The sequence below is a fragment of the Anomaloglossus baeobatrachus genome, chromosome 9 (genome assembly GCF_048569485.1).
Source record: "Anomaloglossus baeobatrachus isolate aAnoBae1 chromosome 9, aAnoBae1.hap1, whole genome shotgun sequence".
NCBI lineage: Eukaryota > Metazoa > Chordata > Amphibia > Anura > Aromobatidae > Anomaloglossus > Anomaloglossus baeobatrachus.
This window is the reverse complement of record NC_134361.1, coordinates 220,397,121-220,415,006: the sequence shown is the minus strand read 5'-3', so window position 1 is coordinate 220,415,006 and position 17,886 is coordinate 220,397,121. Positions and strand designations below refer to the sequence as shown.

Genomic DNA, 17,886 nt, shown 5'->3' with positions numbered 1-17,886 from the left:
ATATCCTCTATACACCGCACCTATATACAGTGTGTCCACCCATATCCTCTATACACCGCACCTATATACAGTGTGTCCACCCATATCCTGTATACACCGCACCTATATACAGTGTGTCCACCCATCTCCTGTATACACCGCACCTATATACAGTGTCCACCCATATCCTGTATACACCGCACCTATATACAGTGTGTCCACCCATCTCCTGTATACACCGCACCTATATACAGTGTGTCCACCCATCTCCTGTATACACCGCACCTATATACAGTGTGTCCACCCATCTCCTGTATACACCGCACCTATATACAGTGTGTCCACCCATCTCCTGTATACACCGCACCTATATACAGCGTGTCCACCCATATCCTGTATACACCGCACCTATATACAGTGTGTCCACCCATATCCTGTATACACCGCACCTATATACAGCGTGTCCACCCATATCCTCTATACACCGCACCTATATACAGTGTGTCCACCCATATCCTGTATACACCGCACCTATATACAGTGTGTCCACCCATATCCTGTATACACCGCACCTATATACAGTGTGTCCACCCATCTCCTGTATACACCGCACCTATATACAGTGTCCACCCATATCCTGTATACACCGCACCTATATACAGTGTGTCCACCCATCTCCTGTATACACCGCACCTATATACAGTGTGTCCACCCATATCCTGTATACACCGCACCTATATACAGCGTGTCCACCCATATCCTCTATACACCGCACCTATATACAGTGTGTCCACCCATATCCTCTATACACCGCACCTATATACAGTGTGTCCACCCATATCCTGTATACACCGCACCTATATACAGTGTGTCCACCCATCTCCTGTATACACTGCACCTATATACAGTGTGTCCACCCATCTCCTGTATACACCGCACCTATATACAGTGTGTCCACCCATCTCCTGTATACACCGCACCTATATACAGTGTGTCCACCCATATCCTGTATACACCGCACCTATATACAGTGTGTCCACCCATCTCCTGTATACACCGCACCTATATACAGTGTGTCCACCCATCTCCTGTATACACCGCACCTATATACAGTGTGTCCACCCATATCCTGTATACACCGCACCTATATACAGTGTGTCCACCCATCTCCTGTATACACCGCACCTATATACAGTGTGTCCACCCATATCCTGTATACACCGCACCTATATACAGTGTGTCCACCCATATCCTGTCCACTGCCATTAACTTGAGAACGGAGGCAGCTATAGGAATAGAAGTGGTGTCTAGGTATAGTAAAGTAGCCATGCGCTACGCAATGAAACCACCTATAGCGCCACCTGGTGGAAAACAACGGAGTTAGCATTTTTATCTCGAAAACGGAACGAAATAGAGAAAAAAAGTGAGTTACAAAGTTTTGGGCATCATCAATTCAATAGGAATCCACACCTTGCATACAGAAATGCTATGATTAGAAGGTGTAAACCTCACAAGGCTGCGGACGTGAAGCGACACCTCATGGAGACCTTCCTACAAGTCATTGGGTATGGTGGCTGTGTGGAGTGGCCTCCGCTCACCTGACCTGTCCCCATTGGACTTCTTTCTGTGAGGTCACATCACACAGCCGGTGTATGCGACCCCTCCCCCAACATTGCAGGACCTACCACCACGTATCACAGATGATTGTGCAGACGTGTCACCTGCCATATTGCACAGCGTGCAGCAAGATACAGTATGCTGTGCATTGCAGCAAGATACAGTATGCTGTGCAGAGGCCAGATGTGCATTGCAGCCAGATACAGTATGCTGTGCAGAGTCCAGATGTGCATTGCAGCCAGATACAGTATGCTGTGCAGAGGCCAGATGTGCATTGCAGCCAGATACAGTATGCTGTGCAGAGTCCAGATGTGCATTGCAGCAAGATACAGTATGCTGTGCAGAGTCCAGATGTGCATTGCAGCCAGATACAGTATGCTGTGCAGAGGCCAGATGTGCATTGCAGCCAGATACAGTATGCTGTGCAGAGGCCAGATGTGCATTGCAGCAAGATACAGTATGCTGTGCAGAGGCCAGATGTGCATTGCAGCAAGATACAGTATGCTGTGCAGAGGCCAGATGTGCATTGCAGCAAGATACAGTATGCTGTGCAGAGGCCAGATGTGCATTGCAGCAAGATACAGTATGCTGTGCACAGACCAGATGTGCATTGCAGCAAGATACAGTATGCTGTGCAGAGGCCAGATGTGCATTGCAGCAAGATACAGTATGCTGTGCAGAGGCCAGATGTGCATTGCAGCAAGATACAGTATGCTGTGCAGAGGCCAGATGTGCATTGCAGCAGGATACAGTATGCTGTGCAGAGGCCAGATGTGCATTGCAGCAGGATACAGTATGCTGTGCAGAGGCCAGATGTGCATTGCAGCAGGATACAGTATGCTGTGCAGAGGCCAGATGTGCATTGCAGCAAGATACAGTATGCTGTGCAGAGGCCAGATGTGCATTGCAGCAAGATACAGTATGCTGTGCAGAGGCCAGATGTGCATTGCAGCCAGATACAGTATGCTGTGCAGAGGCCAGATGTGCATTGCAGCCAGATACAGTATGCTGTGCAGAGGCCAGATGTGCATTGCAGCAAGATACAGTATGCTGTGCAGAGGCCAGATGTGCATTGCAGCAAGATACAGTATGCTGTGCAGAGGCCAGATGTGCATTGCAGCAGGATACAGTATGCTGTGCAGAGGCCAGATGTGCATTGCAGCAGGATACAGTATGCTGTGCAGAGGCCAGATGTGCATTGCAGCAAGATACAGTATGCTGTGCAGAGGCCAGATGTGCATTGCAGCCAGATACAGTATGCTGTGCAGAGGCCAGATGTGCATTGCAGCCAGATACAGTATGCTGTGCAGAGGCCAGATGTGCATTGCAGCAAGATACAGTATGCTGTGCAGAGGCCAGATGTGCATTGCAGCAGGATACAGTATGCTGTGCAGAGGCCAGATGTGCATTGCAGCAAGATACAGTATGCTGTGCAGAGGCCAGATGTGCATTGCAGCAAGATACAGTATGCTGTGCAGAGGCCAGATGTGCATTGGAGGAAGATACAGTATGCTGTGCAGAGGCCAGATGTGCATTGCAGCAAGATACAGTATGCTGTGCAGAGGCCAGATGTGCATTGCAGCAAGATACAGTATGCTGTGCAGAGTCCAGATGTGCATTGCAGCAGGATACAGTATGCTGTGCAGAGGCCAGATGTGCATTGCAGCAGGATACAGTATGCTGTGCAGAGGCCAGATGTGCATTGCAGCAAGATACAGTATGCTGTGCAGAGGCCAGATGTGCATTGCAGCAAGATACAGTATGCTGTGCAGAGTCCAGATGTGCATTGCAGCTGACGGGGGCCACTAATGAGCGCCATATGCGGGACCAGCATTCAATGTATTGGGGGGGGTCATGGGTTTCATATCATAGCATTTCTGTATGCAAGGTGTGGATTCCTATTGAATTGATGATGCCCTACAACTTTGTAATTCACTTTTTTTCTCTATCTCGTTCCGTTTTTGAGATAAAAATGCTAACTCCGTTGTTTTCCACCAGGTGGCGCTATAGGTGGTGTCATTGCGTAGCGCATGGCTACTTTACTATACCTAGACACCACTTCTATTCCTATAGCTGCCGCCGTTCTCAAGTTAATGGCGGTGGACAGGATATGGGTGCACACTGTATATAGGTGCAGTGTATACAGGATATGGGTGGATACACTGTATATAGGTGCAGTGTATACTGGATATGGGTGCACACACTGTATATAGGTGCGGTGTATACAGGATATGGGTGCACACACTATATATAGGTGTGATGTATACAGGATATGGGTGGACACACTGTATATAGGTGCGATGTATACAGGATATGGGTGGACACACTGTATATAGGTGCGGTGTATACAGGATATGGGTGGACACACTGTATATAGGTGCGGTGTATACAGGATATGGGTGGACACACTGTATATAGGTGCGATGTATACAGGATATGGGTGGACACACTGTATATAGGTGCGGTGTATACAGGATATGGGTGGACACACTGTATATAGGTGCGGTGTATACAGGATATGGGTGGACACACTGTATATAGGTGCGATGTATACAGGATATGGGTGGACACACTGTATATAGGTGCGGTGTATACAGGATATGGGTGGACACACTGTATATAGGTGCAGTGTATACTGGATATGGGTGCACACACTGTATATAGGTGCGGTGTATACAGGATATGGGTGGACACACTGTATATAGGTGCAGTGTATACTGGATATGGGTGCACACACTGTATATAGGTGCGGTGTATACAGGATATGGGTGCACACACTATATATAGGTGTGATGTATACAGGATATGGGTGGACACACTGTATATAGGTGCGATGTATACAGGATATGGGTGGACACACTGTATATAGGTGCGGTGTATACAGGATATGGGTGGACACACTGTATATAGGTGCGGTGTATACAGGATATGGGTGGACACACTGTATATAGGTGCGATGTATACAGGATATGGGTGGACACACTGTATATAGGTGCGGTGTATACAGGATATGGGTGGACACACTGTATATAGGTGCAGTGTATACTGGATATGGGTGCACACACTGTATATAGGTGCGGTGTATACAGGATATGGGTGCACACACTATATATAGGTGTGATGTATACAGGATATGGGTGGACACACTGTTTATAGGTGCGGTGTATACAGGATATGGGTGGACACACTGTATATAGGTGCGGTGTATACAGGATATGGGTGGACACACTGTATATAGGTGTGATGTATACAGGATATGGGTGCACACACTGTATATAGGTGCGGTGTATACAGGATATGGGTGGACACGCTGTATATACAGTGCCTACAAGTAGTCTTCAACCCCCTGCAGATTTAGCAGGTTTGATAAGATGCAAATAAGTTAGAGGCTGCAAACTTCAAACAAGAGCAGGATTTATTAACAGATGCATAAATCTTACAAACCAACAAGTTATGTTGCTCAGTTAAATTTTAATACATTTTCAACATAAAAGTGTGGGTCAATTATTATTCAACCCCTAGGTTTAATATTTTGTGGAATAACCCTTGTTTGCAATTACAGCTAATAATCGTCTTTTATAAGACCTGATCAGGCCGGCACAGGTCTCTGGAGGTATCTTGGCCCACTCCTCCATGCAGATCTTCTCCAAGTTATCTAGGTTCTTTGGGTGTCTCATGTGGACTTTAATCTTGAGCTCCTTCCACAAGTTTTCAATTGGGTTAAGGTCAGGAGACTGACTAGGCCACTGCAACACCTTGATTTTTTCCCTCTTGAACCAGGCCTTGGTTTTCTTGGCTGTGTGCTTTGGGTCGTTGTCTTGTTGGAAGATGAAATGACGACCCATCTTAAGATCCTTGATGGAGGAGCGGAGGTTCTTGGCCAAAATCTCCAGGTAGGCCGTGCTATCCATCTTCCCATGGATGCGGACCAGATGGCCAGGCCCCTTGGCTGAGAAACAGCCCCACAGCATGATGCGGCCACCACCATGCTTGACTGTAGGGATGGTATTCTTGGGGTCGTATGCAGTGCCATCCAGTCTCCAAATGTCACGTGTGTGGTTGGCACCAAAGATCTCGATCTTGGTCTCATCAGACCAGAGAACCTTGAACCAGTCTGTCTCAGAGTCCTCCAAGTGATCATGAGCAAACTGTAGACGAGCCTTGACATGACGCTTTGAAAGTAAAGGTACCTTACGGGCTCGTCTGGAACGGAGACCATTGCGGTGGAGTACGTTACTTATGGTATTGACTGAAACCAATGTCCCCACTGCCATGAGATCTTCTCGGAGCTCCTTCCTTGTTGTCCTTGGGTTAGCCTTGACTCTTCGGACAAGCCTGGCCTCGGCACGGGAGGAAACTTTCAAAGGCTGTCCAGGCCGTGGAAGGCTAACAGTAGTTCCATAAGCCTTCCACTTCCGGATGATGCTCCCAACAGTGGAGACAGGTAGGCCCAACTCCTTGGAAAGGGTTTTGTACCCCTTGCCAGCCTTGTGACCCTCCACGATCTTGTCTCTGATGGCCTTGGAATGCTCCTTTGTCTTTCCCATGTTGACCAAGTATGAGTGCTGTTCACAAGTTTGGGGAGGGTCTTAATTAGTCAGAAAAGGCTGGAAAAAGAGACAATTAATCCAAACATGTGAAGCTCATTGTTCTTTGTGCCTGAAATACTTCTTAATACTTTAGGGGAACCAAACAGAATTCTGGTGGTTTGAGGGGTTGAATAATAAATGACCTCTGAATAAACTTTTCACAATTTAAAAAAAACAAAAAACAAAGAAAGAACATTCTTTTTTGCTGCATTTCACACTTCCAGGCTGATCTACAGTCCAAATGTCACAATGCCAAGTTATTCCGAATGTGTAAACCTGCTAAATCTGCAGGGGGTTGAAGACTACTTGTAGGCACTGTAGGTGCGGTGTATACAGGATATGGGTGTACACACTGTATATAGGTGCGGTGTATACAGGATATGGGTGGACACACTGTATATAGGTGCGGTGTATACAGGATATGGGTGGACACACTGTATATAGGTGTGGTGTATACAGGAGATGGGTGGACACACTGTATATAGGTGCGGTGTATACAGTATATGGGTGGACACACTGTATATAGGTGCGGTGTATACAGGATATGGGTGGACACGCTGTATATAGGTGCAGTGTATACAGGATATGGGTGGACACACTGTATATTGGTGCGGTGTATACAGGAGATGGGTGGACACACTGTATATTGGTGCGGTGTATACAGGAGATGGGTGGACACACTGTATATAGGTGCGGTGTATACAGGAGATGGGTGGACACACTGTATATAGGTGCGGTGTATACAGGAGATGGGTGGACACACTGTATATAGGTGCGGTGTATACAGGAGATGGGTGGACACACTGTATATAGGTGCGGTGTATACAGGATATGGGTGGACGCACTGTATATAGGTGCGGTGTATACAGGAGATGGGTGGACGCACTGTATATAGGTGCGGTGTATACAGGAGATGGGTGGACGCACTGTATATAGGTGCGGTGTATACAGGAGATGGGTGGACGCACTGTATATAGGTGCGGTGTATACAGGAGATGGGTGGACGCACTGTATATAGGTGCGGTGTATACAGGAGATGGGTGGACGCACTGTATATAGGTGCGGTGTATACAGGAGATGGGTGGACACACTGTATATAGGTGCGGTGTATACAGGAGATGGGTGGACACACTGTATATAGGTGCGGTGTATACAGGATATGGGTGGACACACTGTATATAGGTGCGGTGTATACAGGAGATGGGTGGACACACTGTATATATATTGTATATATGGGTGGACACACTGTATAAAGAATAGAAGTCCATCCAGTTTGCACAGAACATGGAGACGGCTGCTTGTGTTACAAACAATCGTGCAGACGGGAATACAATAGACAGTGGTAAATCTCGTGCATTGCGCCTCTCCAGTGACTGAGCCTGTGTCTGTTTGTCTCTATTGTTAGGTGCTGGCGGAGATGTGGGGATAATGGCCGAAGAAGCACCCAATCCAGCCAACGGAGAAAAGGGGGAGCTGGAAGCTGGTGAGTAATGGGAGAATCACATCATTGGGCTCACAGTGAGGAACGGGGTAAAATTCAGCAAAAATGATCCATGTTCTCAGCAGAGCTGCCAGCAAGGTTCCAGCCATAGCACTCTCCAGCAAGTCGTCTTCTGAAGATTTCCATCAGATGTGTCCATATTATGGGGAGGATGGTAGAACATTAGTGGAGCGACTTTACAGAGAATCTCCAACCAGAACAGGGATCAGAGACCCGCCATGTCTTATTTTTCTGCCGGTAGAGCTGTGTGAGGGTTTTTACAAGCTATGTCTACATTTTTATTGACACCATTTTGCAGTATTTGTGCCGTTTTGATCTCTTTTTAAAGCACTTTTTGTGGGGAGTGCAGGGACCAAATAAAATCCGTTCTTGCGTTTCTACACTTTGTTTTTTTTTTTCGGCAGCTACCATATTGAAGAATCTGCTGAGTTTTGGCCATTCCCAATTAACAAGAGCTACTGGAGCATTAAGGGGGGATTATTGACAATGACAGGTCTTAGGTCCAGTATGGGTAGAGGGTCAGGGGTTTCCAGTGGTCTTCATCTTTCTACGGATGGAGTCCTTGCATTTAGGAGAAGTCTTTGTTTCTGAGGACAGGTTCACACTCCATTTGAGCTGTATAAAGAGGTCCATCCTAATAATGATGGGGGTTGTGTCCTGCACCTCACAAGAGGCCGGAGAGGAGATCTCCATCTCAATGTGGTGCATTCTGTACAGTATTAACATAACATACGGTAAACCCTGCAGGACACACCATTGCCTTCCTGCAGCAGGTCTCATCACCCCCAGCACATGGTCTTCTCTCTGATATCGGCCTTTTTCATTACCTTGGTGCTTTGGAGACTTGGAATTGGGGTCATCTCCTACATATAATGGGGTCTCAGCTTCCATTCATTCGCTGCGTCCATATGACAAGGGCTCATCAGACCTCTCGCGCTCTCCTCGGTGCCCGGGGCTCTTCAGACCTCGCACTCCCCTCGGTGCCCGGGGCTCTTCAGACCTCGCGCTCCCCTCGGTGCCCGGGGCTCTTCAGACCTCGCGCTCCCCTCGGTGCCCGGGGCTCTTCAGACCTCGCGCTCCCCTCGGTGCCCGGGACTCTTCAGACCTCGCGCTCCCCTCGGTGCTCGGGGCTCTTCAGACCTCGCGCTCCCCTCGGTGCCCGGAGCTCTTCAGACCTCGAGCTCCCCTCGGTGCCCGGGGCTCTTCAGACCTCGCGCTCCCCTCGGTGCCCGGGGCTCATCAGACCTCGCGCTCTCCTCGGTGCCCGGGGCTCTTCAGACCTCGCGCTCCCCTCGGTGCCCGGGGCTCTTCAGACCTCGCGCTCCCCTCGGTGCCCGGGGCTCTTCAGACCTCGCGCTCCCCTCGGTGCCCGGGGCTCTTCAGACCTCGCGCTCCCCTCGGTGCCCGGGGCTCATCAGACCTCGCGCTCTCCTCGGTGCCCGGGGCTCTTCAGACCTCGCGCTCCCCTCGGTGCCCGGGGCTCTTCAGACCTCGCGCTCCCCTCGGTGCCCGGGGCTCTTCAGACCTCGCGCTCCCCTCGGTGCCCGGGGCTCTTCAGACCTCGCGCTCCCCTCGGTGCCCGGGGCTCTTCAGACCTCGCGCTCTCCTCGGTGCCCGGGGCTCTTCAGACCTCGCGCTCCCCTCGGTGCCCGGGGCTCTTCAGACCTCGCGCTCCCCTCGGTGCCCGGGACTCTTCAGACCTCGCGCTCCCCTCGGTGCCCGGGGCTCTTCAGACCTCGCGCTCCCCTCGGTGCCCGGAGCTCTTCAGACCTCGAGCTCCCCTCGGTGCCCGGGGCTCTTCAGACCTCGCGCTCCCCTCGGTGCCCGGGGCTCATCAGACCTCGCGCTCCCCTCGGTGCCCGGGGCTCTTCAGACCTCGCGCTCCCCTCGGTGCCCGGGGCTCTTCAGACCTCGCGCTCCCCTCGGTGCCCGGGGCTCTTCAGACCTCGCGCTCCCCTCGGTGCCCGGGGCTCTTCAGATCTCGCGCTCCCCTCGGTGCCCGGGGCTCTTCAGACCTCGCGCTCCCCTCGGTGCCCGGGGCTCTTCAGACCTCGCGCTCCCCTCGGTGCAGAGGCAGGATCCCAGGTCCAAGCTGATTTGTGCTGATGTGGAGGAACTTCTCTAAAACTGAATATTTCCCAATATTTCCTCAGTAGAAGAAAGACGTTTCAGAGGGTTTAGACGTTGGTGCTGACCATAGGCAGGGACCGGCTGTCCTTTTCTATCACTTTCTCTTATGCGCTGTTCATTTCTGCATCGTCTTTTCCTGAAGCCAAAATCCTCTGACCGATCAATCATGGCCCGGTGGTGTACGGAGGACTTTATTGACTCATTATATTTATTGGGTTTCCACGAGGTGTCCATTGTTAGTCATGAATATACTGCTGCATGCAGTGATACCTTTCTTCTCCATAGAGCGCATTAGAGTCCACAGCTGAGCTTTCTAGGGCTGTGTTCACATGACATTTTTTCAGGTGGGCGAAACCAATGACTGCAAGCAGAAGCCGCGTCAGAAATCATAGGTAGAAATGAATAGAAAGATTCTATGGAGCAGACCCATTCCAAACCCACGTTGGTGACCATATGCTGATCTGTACCTCTCTGGATGGGACACGCAGATGTGTATGTCCTGTGTCTTCTCCATAGATGGTTGCTCTCTAATACAAAGGGGCCACATGTGCCGCCCCTGCAGCAGTCGAACTGCTCGGATCCGGGGTTGCTGTGACTCGAGGGTCTTCGGACCCAAGGGCTTGCGGCCACTCAAATGTAAAGGGGGTATTTACAGGGGATGAATGTTCGTGACGCCACCTGCGGGTTGCGGTAAAGGGGAGTACCGCCGCTGCCGATGGGAGTACCGGGGCAGATGGTGTGGGGCAGCCAGGTGTCAGTCCCTCCGCAGGTAGGGAAGGCCCCGGATAGTGGGGATTTGGTGATCAGGTGGCTCGGCCTTGGGAAGCCGGGTGCAGGGGTCAGGTTACTCACTGCGGTGGTCTTGGTCCTGGATTAAACTGAATAAGCAGACACTCACACAGATTTTAAACCAAAGTCTCTAGGCACCGCAGTCTCTACGGGGGGAGCCCGTCCAGGTCCCGCTCCCACCAGTGTCACTTGGTAAGTCCGGAGCCCTGCCTCCGTGCACAAATTGACCGTTGTGGCCCCTTGGCTTGAAACTTTCGGGGCCCCGCTACCCGTGTGTATGGCAGCTGTGCTCTTGATGGCTGGCACTTGGGATTTCAGTGGGTTGTGTAGTTTGGAGAACCCTATCCCCCCGTGTTGTGCTGATACCTCCAATCTCTGAGCTCTTGGGGAAAGTTCATAAAGAAACTATCCTCCACAGGTGAATTATCAGGTTGTGTGAAGCTACTCCCTGATCTAGGGTCCAGTACCCCGCCATGCTCGGTACCGGTCCTGTTACTGGACTTCTGGTGCCAACTGTTCTCCAGAACTAAGTCTATTACACCCTCTAAAATACCCTGCAACAGGGTTTCCGACTCCTGTGGTCCCGGACCACTGTCTGCGACCCAACTTGTCACCTCTCTGGGAGCTCCAACTCCCCAGCTCCTCACTCTGAGGGCTAACTCTCAACAACCCTGTCTCCGCTCCCATCAATCTGCCTGACCCCTTGGTGGGCGGCCCTGTTCCAACCTGACGAAGCCACCGGTGTACTCTGTACAGGTCTGGTATGAGGTGTGGTTGGGATTTGTAGTGCGGGTGTTAGTGACACTGTTGATGGGAACCTGGAACCATGGTGGGTTGGCCCTGCACCCTGGGGGACAGGATGCAGTTCCCTGTAGCACCCTGATGTAGTCAGGGGCACTACACACACATTTCTGGTTTCATGTCATTTAATCTGGGTGGGGTACTTGTAGTAATCTTGACCATTTTTGTTTTTCTCCCCCAGATCTTGAGGAACACACAGAAACCGATGACCTTCAGACGTTACCGTCACCGCTTGATATCCAGCCCTTAGACTTAGGGCCAGAGAGCTCCGATGGGGGATGCCATCACGGTGCAGCTCGTCTGTCATATGATCCCGGAGACGATCCCCACCGCGGTCCCTTACAGGAGGGCACGGATGTCACCGATGCACAAGGGTCAGATGGATCTCTGGAGGACAGTACCGGGGGGATGGCAGAAGAGACAGAACAGGTTTCTGGAGGAATATCGGAAGTACCAGAAACCTCGGGTGTGGTGGAGCATGATTCTGTAACTGAGGAGGGGGGATCAGACATACGTGAATGTGTACAGCAAGGCTGTATGTCGGCTACAGAAGATGTAGATAGTGGGACTGGTGGCCTGGTGTATGATGGCAGCCAGCCACCAGAGGCCCAGCAAACTAGTGGCGAAACGCTATCATGCAAGGACTTAACAGACAGCACTGACACTGGGCAGATACATGAGAAGACCCCCGAGGATGGGAACACAGCGACTCCTGCGGATGAGACCACCGACCCTGGCCAATCTGTAGTTGCTGGCGACCATGATGAAGAGCACAAGGAACTGACCGATAATACATCAGAGGACTCTGGGGATTTTCCTGGGGTCTCGTCAGTGGTGGGAGGAGTGACGTCGGATGCGTCCCCACTGACCACCCCTGTCCAGCGAGAGGAGGACGTGACGGCAGAAAGCTGGCGCACAAAACGGAAGCACGTGTTTGTCCTGAGCGAGGCGGGAAAGCCTATTTACTCCCGCTATGGTAATGAAGAGGCCCTGTCCTCCACCATGGGAGTGATGATGGCGCTGGTCAGCTTTGTCCAGAGTGGGAATAACTCCATCCGCTCCATCCATTCTGGTAGGTGACGTAAAGTCCCGTCTGGTTTTATATGACGGGGGTCATTTGTGAAGCTGCGATGCTGATTGATGCTGTTTTCTTTCACAGACCAGCAGAAGGTGGTCTTCCTGCAGCAGGGCCCCCTGGTTTTAGTGTCCGTGTCCCGGGCCCCTCAGTCGGAGGAGCAGCTGAGGAAGGAGCTGCAGTACGTGTACTACCAGATCATCAGCATGCTCACCCAGGCCAGCGTGGCCCGGATATTTGAGCGCAAGAAGAATTACGATTTGCGGCGTCTTCTCACCGGCTCTGAAAAGATCCTGGACAGCCTACTGGACCTGCTGGATACGGACCCTGGCTTCCTCCTTGGGGCGGTGCGATGCGTGGCCCTGCCCAGCCCACTGCGGGACTCGCTCAGCTCCATCCTGACCAAAGCCATCACCCCCAATTTAGTGTTCTCCATCTTGGTGGCAGAGCAGCAGCTTGTGACCGTGGTGCAGGAGCGGGCAGTGATTGAGGATTGCCGCCTGGACCCTGCAGACCTCCATCTTCTGCTGAACCTCATTGGAGCCTCCTCTGCCTTTCAGGCGGGTGAGATCTGGACTCCTATCTGCCTTCCACGATTTAACCCCGATGGCTACTTTTATGCTTATATCTCGTACTTGGACCCCAACTGCACGGTGTGCTTGGTGCTGCTATCCACCGATAAAGAGTCTTTCTACGCCGTGTCTGGCTGTAAGGGAAGGATCCAGGAGGCCATGGAGGCACAGAACTCTATGCAGGCGTTGGCCGGGGCCCTCCGCTGCTGCTCGTACAGTGCCTCTCTTGTGGGGGTCCCTGAACTCTTACATTTTGTGTACAAGCCCCTCGACATCCCTGAAACCTACCAACAGCTTCCACAATTTACCAGGTACTTTATTGTAAGGATATATATATATATATATATATATATATATATATATATATATATATATAGTGACTTGCGAAAATATTCATCCCCCTTGAATTTTTCAACCTTTTCCCACATTTCAGGCTTCAAACATAAAGGTAAAATGTGAATGTTCTGGTGAAGAATCAACAACAAGTGACACAATTGTGAAGTGGAAGCAAATTTATTGCTTATTATAAACTTCTTTAAAAAATAGATACCTGAAAATTGTGGCGTGCAATATTATTCATCCCCTGTAAGTTGATACTTTGTAGCGCCCCCTTTTGCTGCGATTACAGCGGCAGTCTCTTGGGGTATGTGTCTATCAGTTTTGCACATGGAGAGGTGAAATTCTCGCCCGTTCTTCCTTTGTAAACAGCTGGAGCTGAGTGAGGTTGGATGGAGGCGTTTGTGAACAGCAGTTTTCAGCTCTTTCCACAGATTCTCGATTGGGTTCAGGTCTGGACTGTGACTTGGCCATTCTAACACCTGGATACGGTTATTTATGAACCATTCCATTGTAGATTTTGCTTTATGTTTGGGTCATTGTCGTATTGGAAGACAAATCTCCGTCCCAGACTTTCAACAGGTTTTCTTCAAGAATGGTCCTGTATTTGGCTCCATCCATCTTCCCATCAATTTTACCCATCTTCCCTGTCCCTGCTGAAGAAAAGCAGGCCCAAACCATGATGCTGCCACCACCATGTTTGCCAGTGGGGATGGTGTGTTCAGGGTGATGAGCTGTGTTGGGCACATATTGTTTGGCATTGTGCCCAAATAGTTAGATTTTGGTTTCATCTGACCAGAGCACCTTCTTCCACATGTTTGGTGTCTCCAGGCGGCTTGTGGCAAACTTTAAACAACACTTTTTATGGATATCTTTGAGAAATGGCTTTCTTCTTGCCACTCTTCCATAAAAGCCAGATTTGTGCAGTGTACGACTGATTGTTGTCCTATGGACAGACTCTCCCTCCTCAGCTGTAGATCTCTGCAGATCATCCAGAGGGATCATGGGCCTCTTGGCTGCATCTCTGATCAGTCTTCTCCTTGTGTGAGATGATAGTTTGGATGGACGGCCGGGTCTTGGTAGATTTGCAGTGGTATGATCCTCCTTCCATTTCAATATGATCACTTGCACAGTGCTTCTTGGGATGTTTAAAGTTTTGGAAATCTTTTTGTAACCAATTCCGGCTTGAAACTTCTCCACAACAGTATCACGGACCTGCCTGTTGTGTTCCTTGGTCTTCATGATGCTCTCTGCGCTTTACACAGAACACTGAGACTATCACAGAGCAGGGGCATTATACGGAGACTTGATCACACACAGGGGCTTATATTTATCATCATCAGTCATTTAGGACAACATTGGATCATTCAGAGATCCTCAATCAACTTCTGGAGTGAGTTTGCTGCACTGAAAGTAAAGGGGATGAATAATATTGCACAACACAATTTTCAGTTTATTATTTTTTTTATAAAAGTTTAAAATAAACAATAAATATCGTTCAGCTTCACAATTGTGTCACTTGTTGATTCTTCACCCTTTAATTTAAATTTTTCATCTTTGAAGCCTGAAATGTGGGAAAAGGTTGAAAAATTCAAGGGGGCGAATACTTCCGCAAAGCACTGTAAATTTGTAACATGAGGTGCAACATCCAGATTTTCCAAAGGTGACCACCCAAAATGTGGAACTTTCACTGGTCTGCAGCTTTTTGACAATCGGAGAGAGTGGCACTAAGATGCGTAATATTGCGCTGCAGGCCATGAAATTCCACATATACAGCCGTGTGCCCATGTTTAGTTGAGGTTTTGCATTAATTTTCAGTCCTTATCACTGCCTTGTCTTCTCCCCTGTTGCTCTGCAGCCCTGAACCTGACGGCCCCTACTCCAGCGAGGAGGAAAGGCAGCGGCTGTTTGACCTGTACCGGTATCTGCACTGCCGCATCCACAGCTCAGCCAGACCCCTGCGGCTCATATACCACGTGGCGGAGAAGGAGACGCTGCTGGCCTGGGTAATCCTATATTTATAGGATTAGAATCTTGTACTGGAGATGCCGTATACCGAGACGTCCGGGAGATGTCGCAGTATAACATGTCCCGAGCCTCAGGATGTGTAAAGTGGCGTTTTGTTATTTCTCCACTTATCTCCTGTAAATCATACTGATGTAGGAGAACAGCTCACTATCGCCGGCCGTAGCTCAGGGCCAAAGATTTGGGAGCGGATTATTTTTCCTGGGAACAAATGGATTGGACATTGAAATTCAATCCGCCCTTCTGTCCTCTGAGATTATCTTCTAGGGGAGAGTCAGGACACCCCAATACAGACTGGACTGTTGGATGGTGCACCATGCACATCTGAACCTGACAGTCTCATGTGTATGGGGAGCCTCCTGACTCTTCCCCTGAAAAATGATGTTGTGGGACAGAAGGATTCAATTTGGCAAAAAATTCTGGCCTGGCCGTGGCGCAACCTGGCAGAGCAGTTCTGGCCGTGTCATGACCTGACAGAGCAGTTCTGGCCGTGTCGCGACCTGGCAGGGCAGTTCTGGCCGTGTCATGACCTGGCAGAGCAGTTCTGGCCGTGTCATGACCTGGCAGAGCAGTTCTGGCCGTGTCGCGACCTGGCAGGGCAGTTCTGGCCGTGTCATGACCTGGCAGAGCAGTTCTGGCCGTGTCATGACCTGGCAGAGCAGTTCTGGCCGTGTCGCGACCTGGCAGGGCAGTTCTGGCCGTGTCGCGACCTGGCAGAGCAGTTCTGGCCGTGTCATGACCTGGCAGAGCAGTTCTGGCCGTGGCGCGACCTGACAGAGCAGTTTTGGCCGTGTCATGACCTGGCAGAGCAGTTCTGGCCGTGGCGCGACCTGACAGAGCAGTTTTGGCCGTGTCATGACCTGACAGAGCAGTTTTGGCCGTGTCATGACCTGACAGAGCAGTTCTGGCCGTGTCATGACCTGACAGAGCAGTTCTGGCCGTGTCGCGACCTGGCAGGGCAGTTCTGGCCGTGTCATGACCTAGCAGAGCAGTTCTGGCCATGTCATGACCTAGCAGAGCAGTTCTGGCCGTGTCATGACCTGGCAGAGCAGTTCTGGCCGTGTCATGACCTAGCAGAGCAGTTCTGGCCGTGTCATGACCTAGCAGAGCAGTTCTGGCCGTGTCATGACCTAGCAGAGCAGTTCTGGCCGTGTCATGACCTAGCAGAGCAGTTCTGGCCGTGTCATGACCTGACAGAGCAGTTCTGGCCGTGTCATGACCTGGCAGAGCAGTTCTGGCCGTGTCATGACCTGGCAGAGCAGTTCTGGCCGTGTCATGACCTGGCAGAGCAGTTCTGGCCGTGTCATGACCTGGCAGAGCAGTTCTGGCCGTGTCATGACCTGGCAGAGCAGTTCTGGCCGTGGCGCGACCTGGCAGAGCAGTTCTGGCCGTGTCATGACCTGGCAGAGCAGTTCTGGCTGTGTCGCGGCCTGGCAAGGCAGTTCTGGCCGTGGTGCGACATGGCAGGGCAGTTCTGGCCATGTCGTGACCTGTCAGAGACTTCTGGCTGTGGCTCTCTTGTTACATAGCATCACAGTATCCCATTAATATCAGCTGGATCAGGCAACAGTATAACGTGTATGGGGAGCCTCCTGACTCTTCTCCCAAAAGATGATGTTATGGGAGAGAAGGATCCAATATGGCAGAGCAGTCCGGCCGTGGCGCTACCTGGCAGAGACATCTGGCGGTGGCTCTCTTGTTAGGTAGCATCACAGTGTCGTGCAGTATTGCAGTGCCCTGTGGTCTTTTTTTAAAAAAAAATGTTTTAGCCATTGACTTTGCTGGTGTCTTACTAGGTATCTGTACTGAGGAGTGATGTGTGTTTTCTCGGTGTAATGCTGGACATAATTGGGTTCTTTCCTTTCCCTCCGCAGGTCACCAGTAAGTTTGAGCTGTACACGGCCTTCAGCTCTTTAGTGACTAAGGTGGGTGCAATAAATGTCATAACCAAGCTGCTCCGCTGGATCAAGAGGGAGGAAGATCGTCTATTTATACGTTACCCTCCAAAATATTCCACAACCCCTGTCCCTGGGAAGGGGGTTAAATCAAGTCGGACAGATAGGACTGACCCTTCTCAGAACGGCTTCTTCACTGGACTGTAGAGCAGATGAGGATCTGTGTGTAATCTGTACACACTGGACCTGCCGTCTATCCACCGCATTCAGAAGACCCCACTCCACTATGGACTATACAATCTAACAAAGCACAGAAACGCGTCGGGGGACCCCTGGGCCTGCCGCGTCGGGGGACCCCTGGGTCTGCCCGCGTCGGGGGACCCCTGGGTCTGCCCGCGTCGGGGGACCCCTGGGTCTGCCCGCGTCGGGGGACCCCTGGGCCTGCCGCGTCGGGGGACCCCTGGGCCTGCCGCGTCGGGGGACCCCTGGGCCTGCCGCGTCGGGGGACCCCTGGGCCTGCCGCGTCCTGTTACTTCTCTCATCAGTGTGATCCCCAATAAAGCTGCTCCTCCATATC

The 17,886-nt window shown here is 50.9% G+C and overlaps 1 protein-coding gene across 2 annotated transcripts in view; it reads left to right on the top strand.

Moving 5' to 3' along the window:
• Positions 1-17,884, top strand: part of LOC142251610 (vacuolar fusion protein MON1 homolog B-like) — a 66,208-nt gene extending 48,324 nt beyond the window's left edge. For both annotated transcript variants that reach the window (XM_075324575.1, XM_075324574.1), the window contains exons 2-6: positions 7,591-7,668; positions 11,588-12,478; positions 12,566-13,364; positions 15,248-15,395; positions 17,289-17,884. In XM_075324575.1, the coding sequence (XP_075180690.1) occupies positions 7,614-7,668; positions 11,588-12,478; positions 12,566-13,364; positions 15,248-15,395; positions 17,289-17,516 (2,121 nt within the window). In that variant the 5' untranslated portion in view covers positions 7,591-7,613 and the 3' untranslated portion in view covers positions 17,517-17,884. The remainder of the gene's footprint in view (positions 1-7,590; positions 7,669-11,587; positions 12,479-12,565; positions 13,365-15,247; positions 15,396-17,288) is intronic.
• Positions 17,885-17,886: the final 2 nt, after the last annotated feature.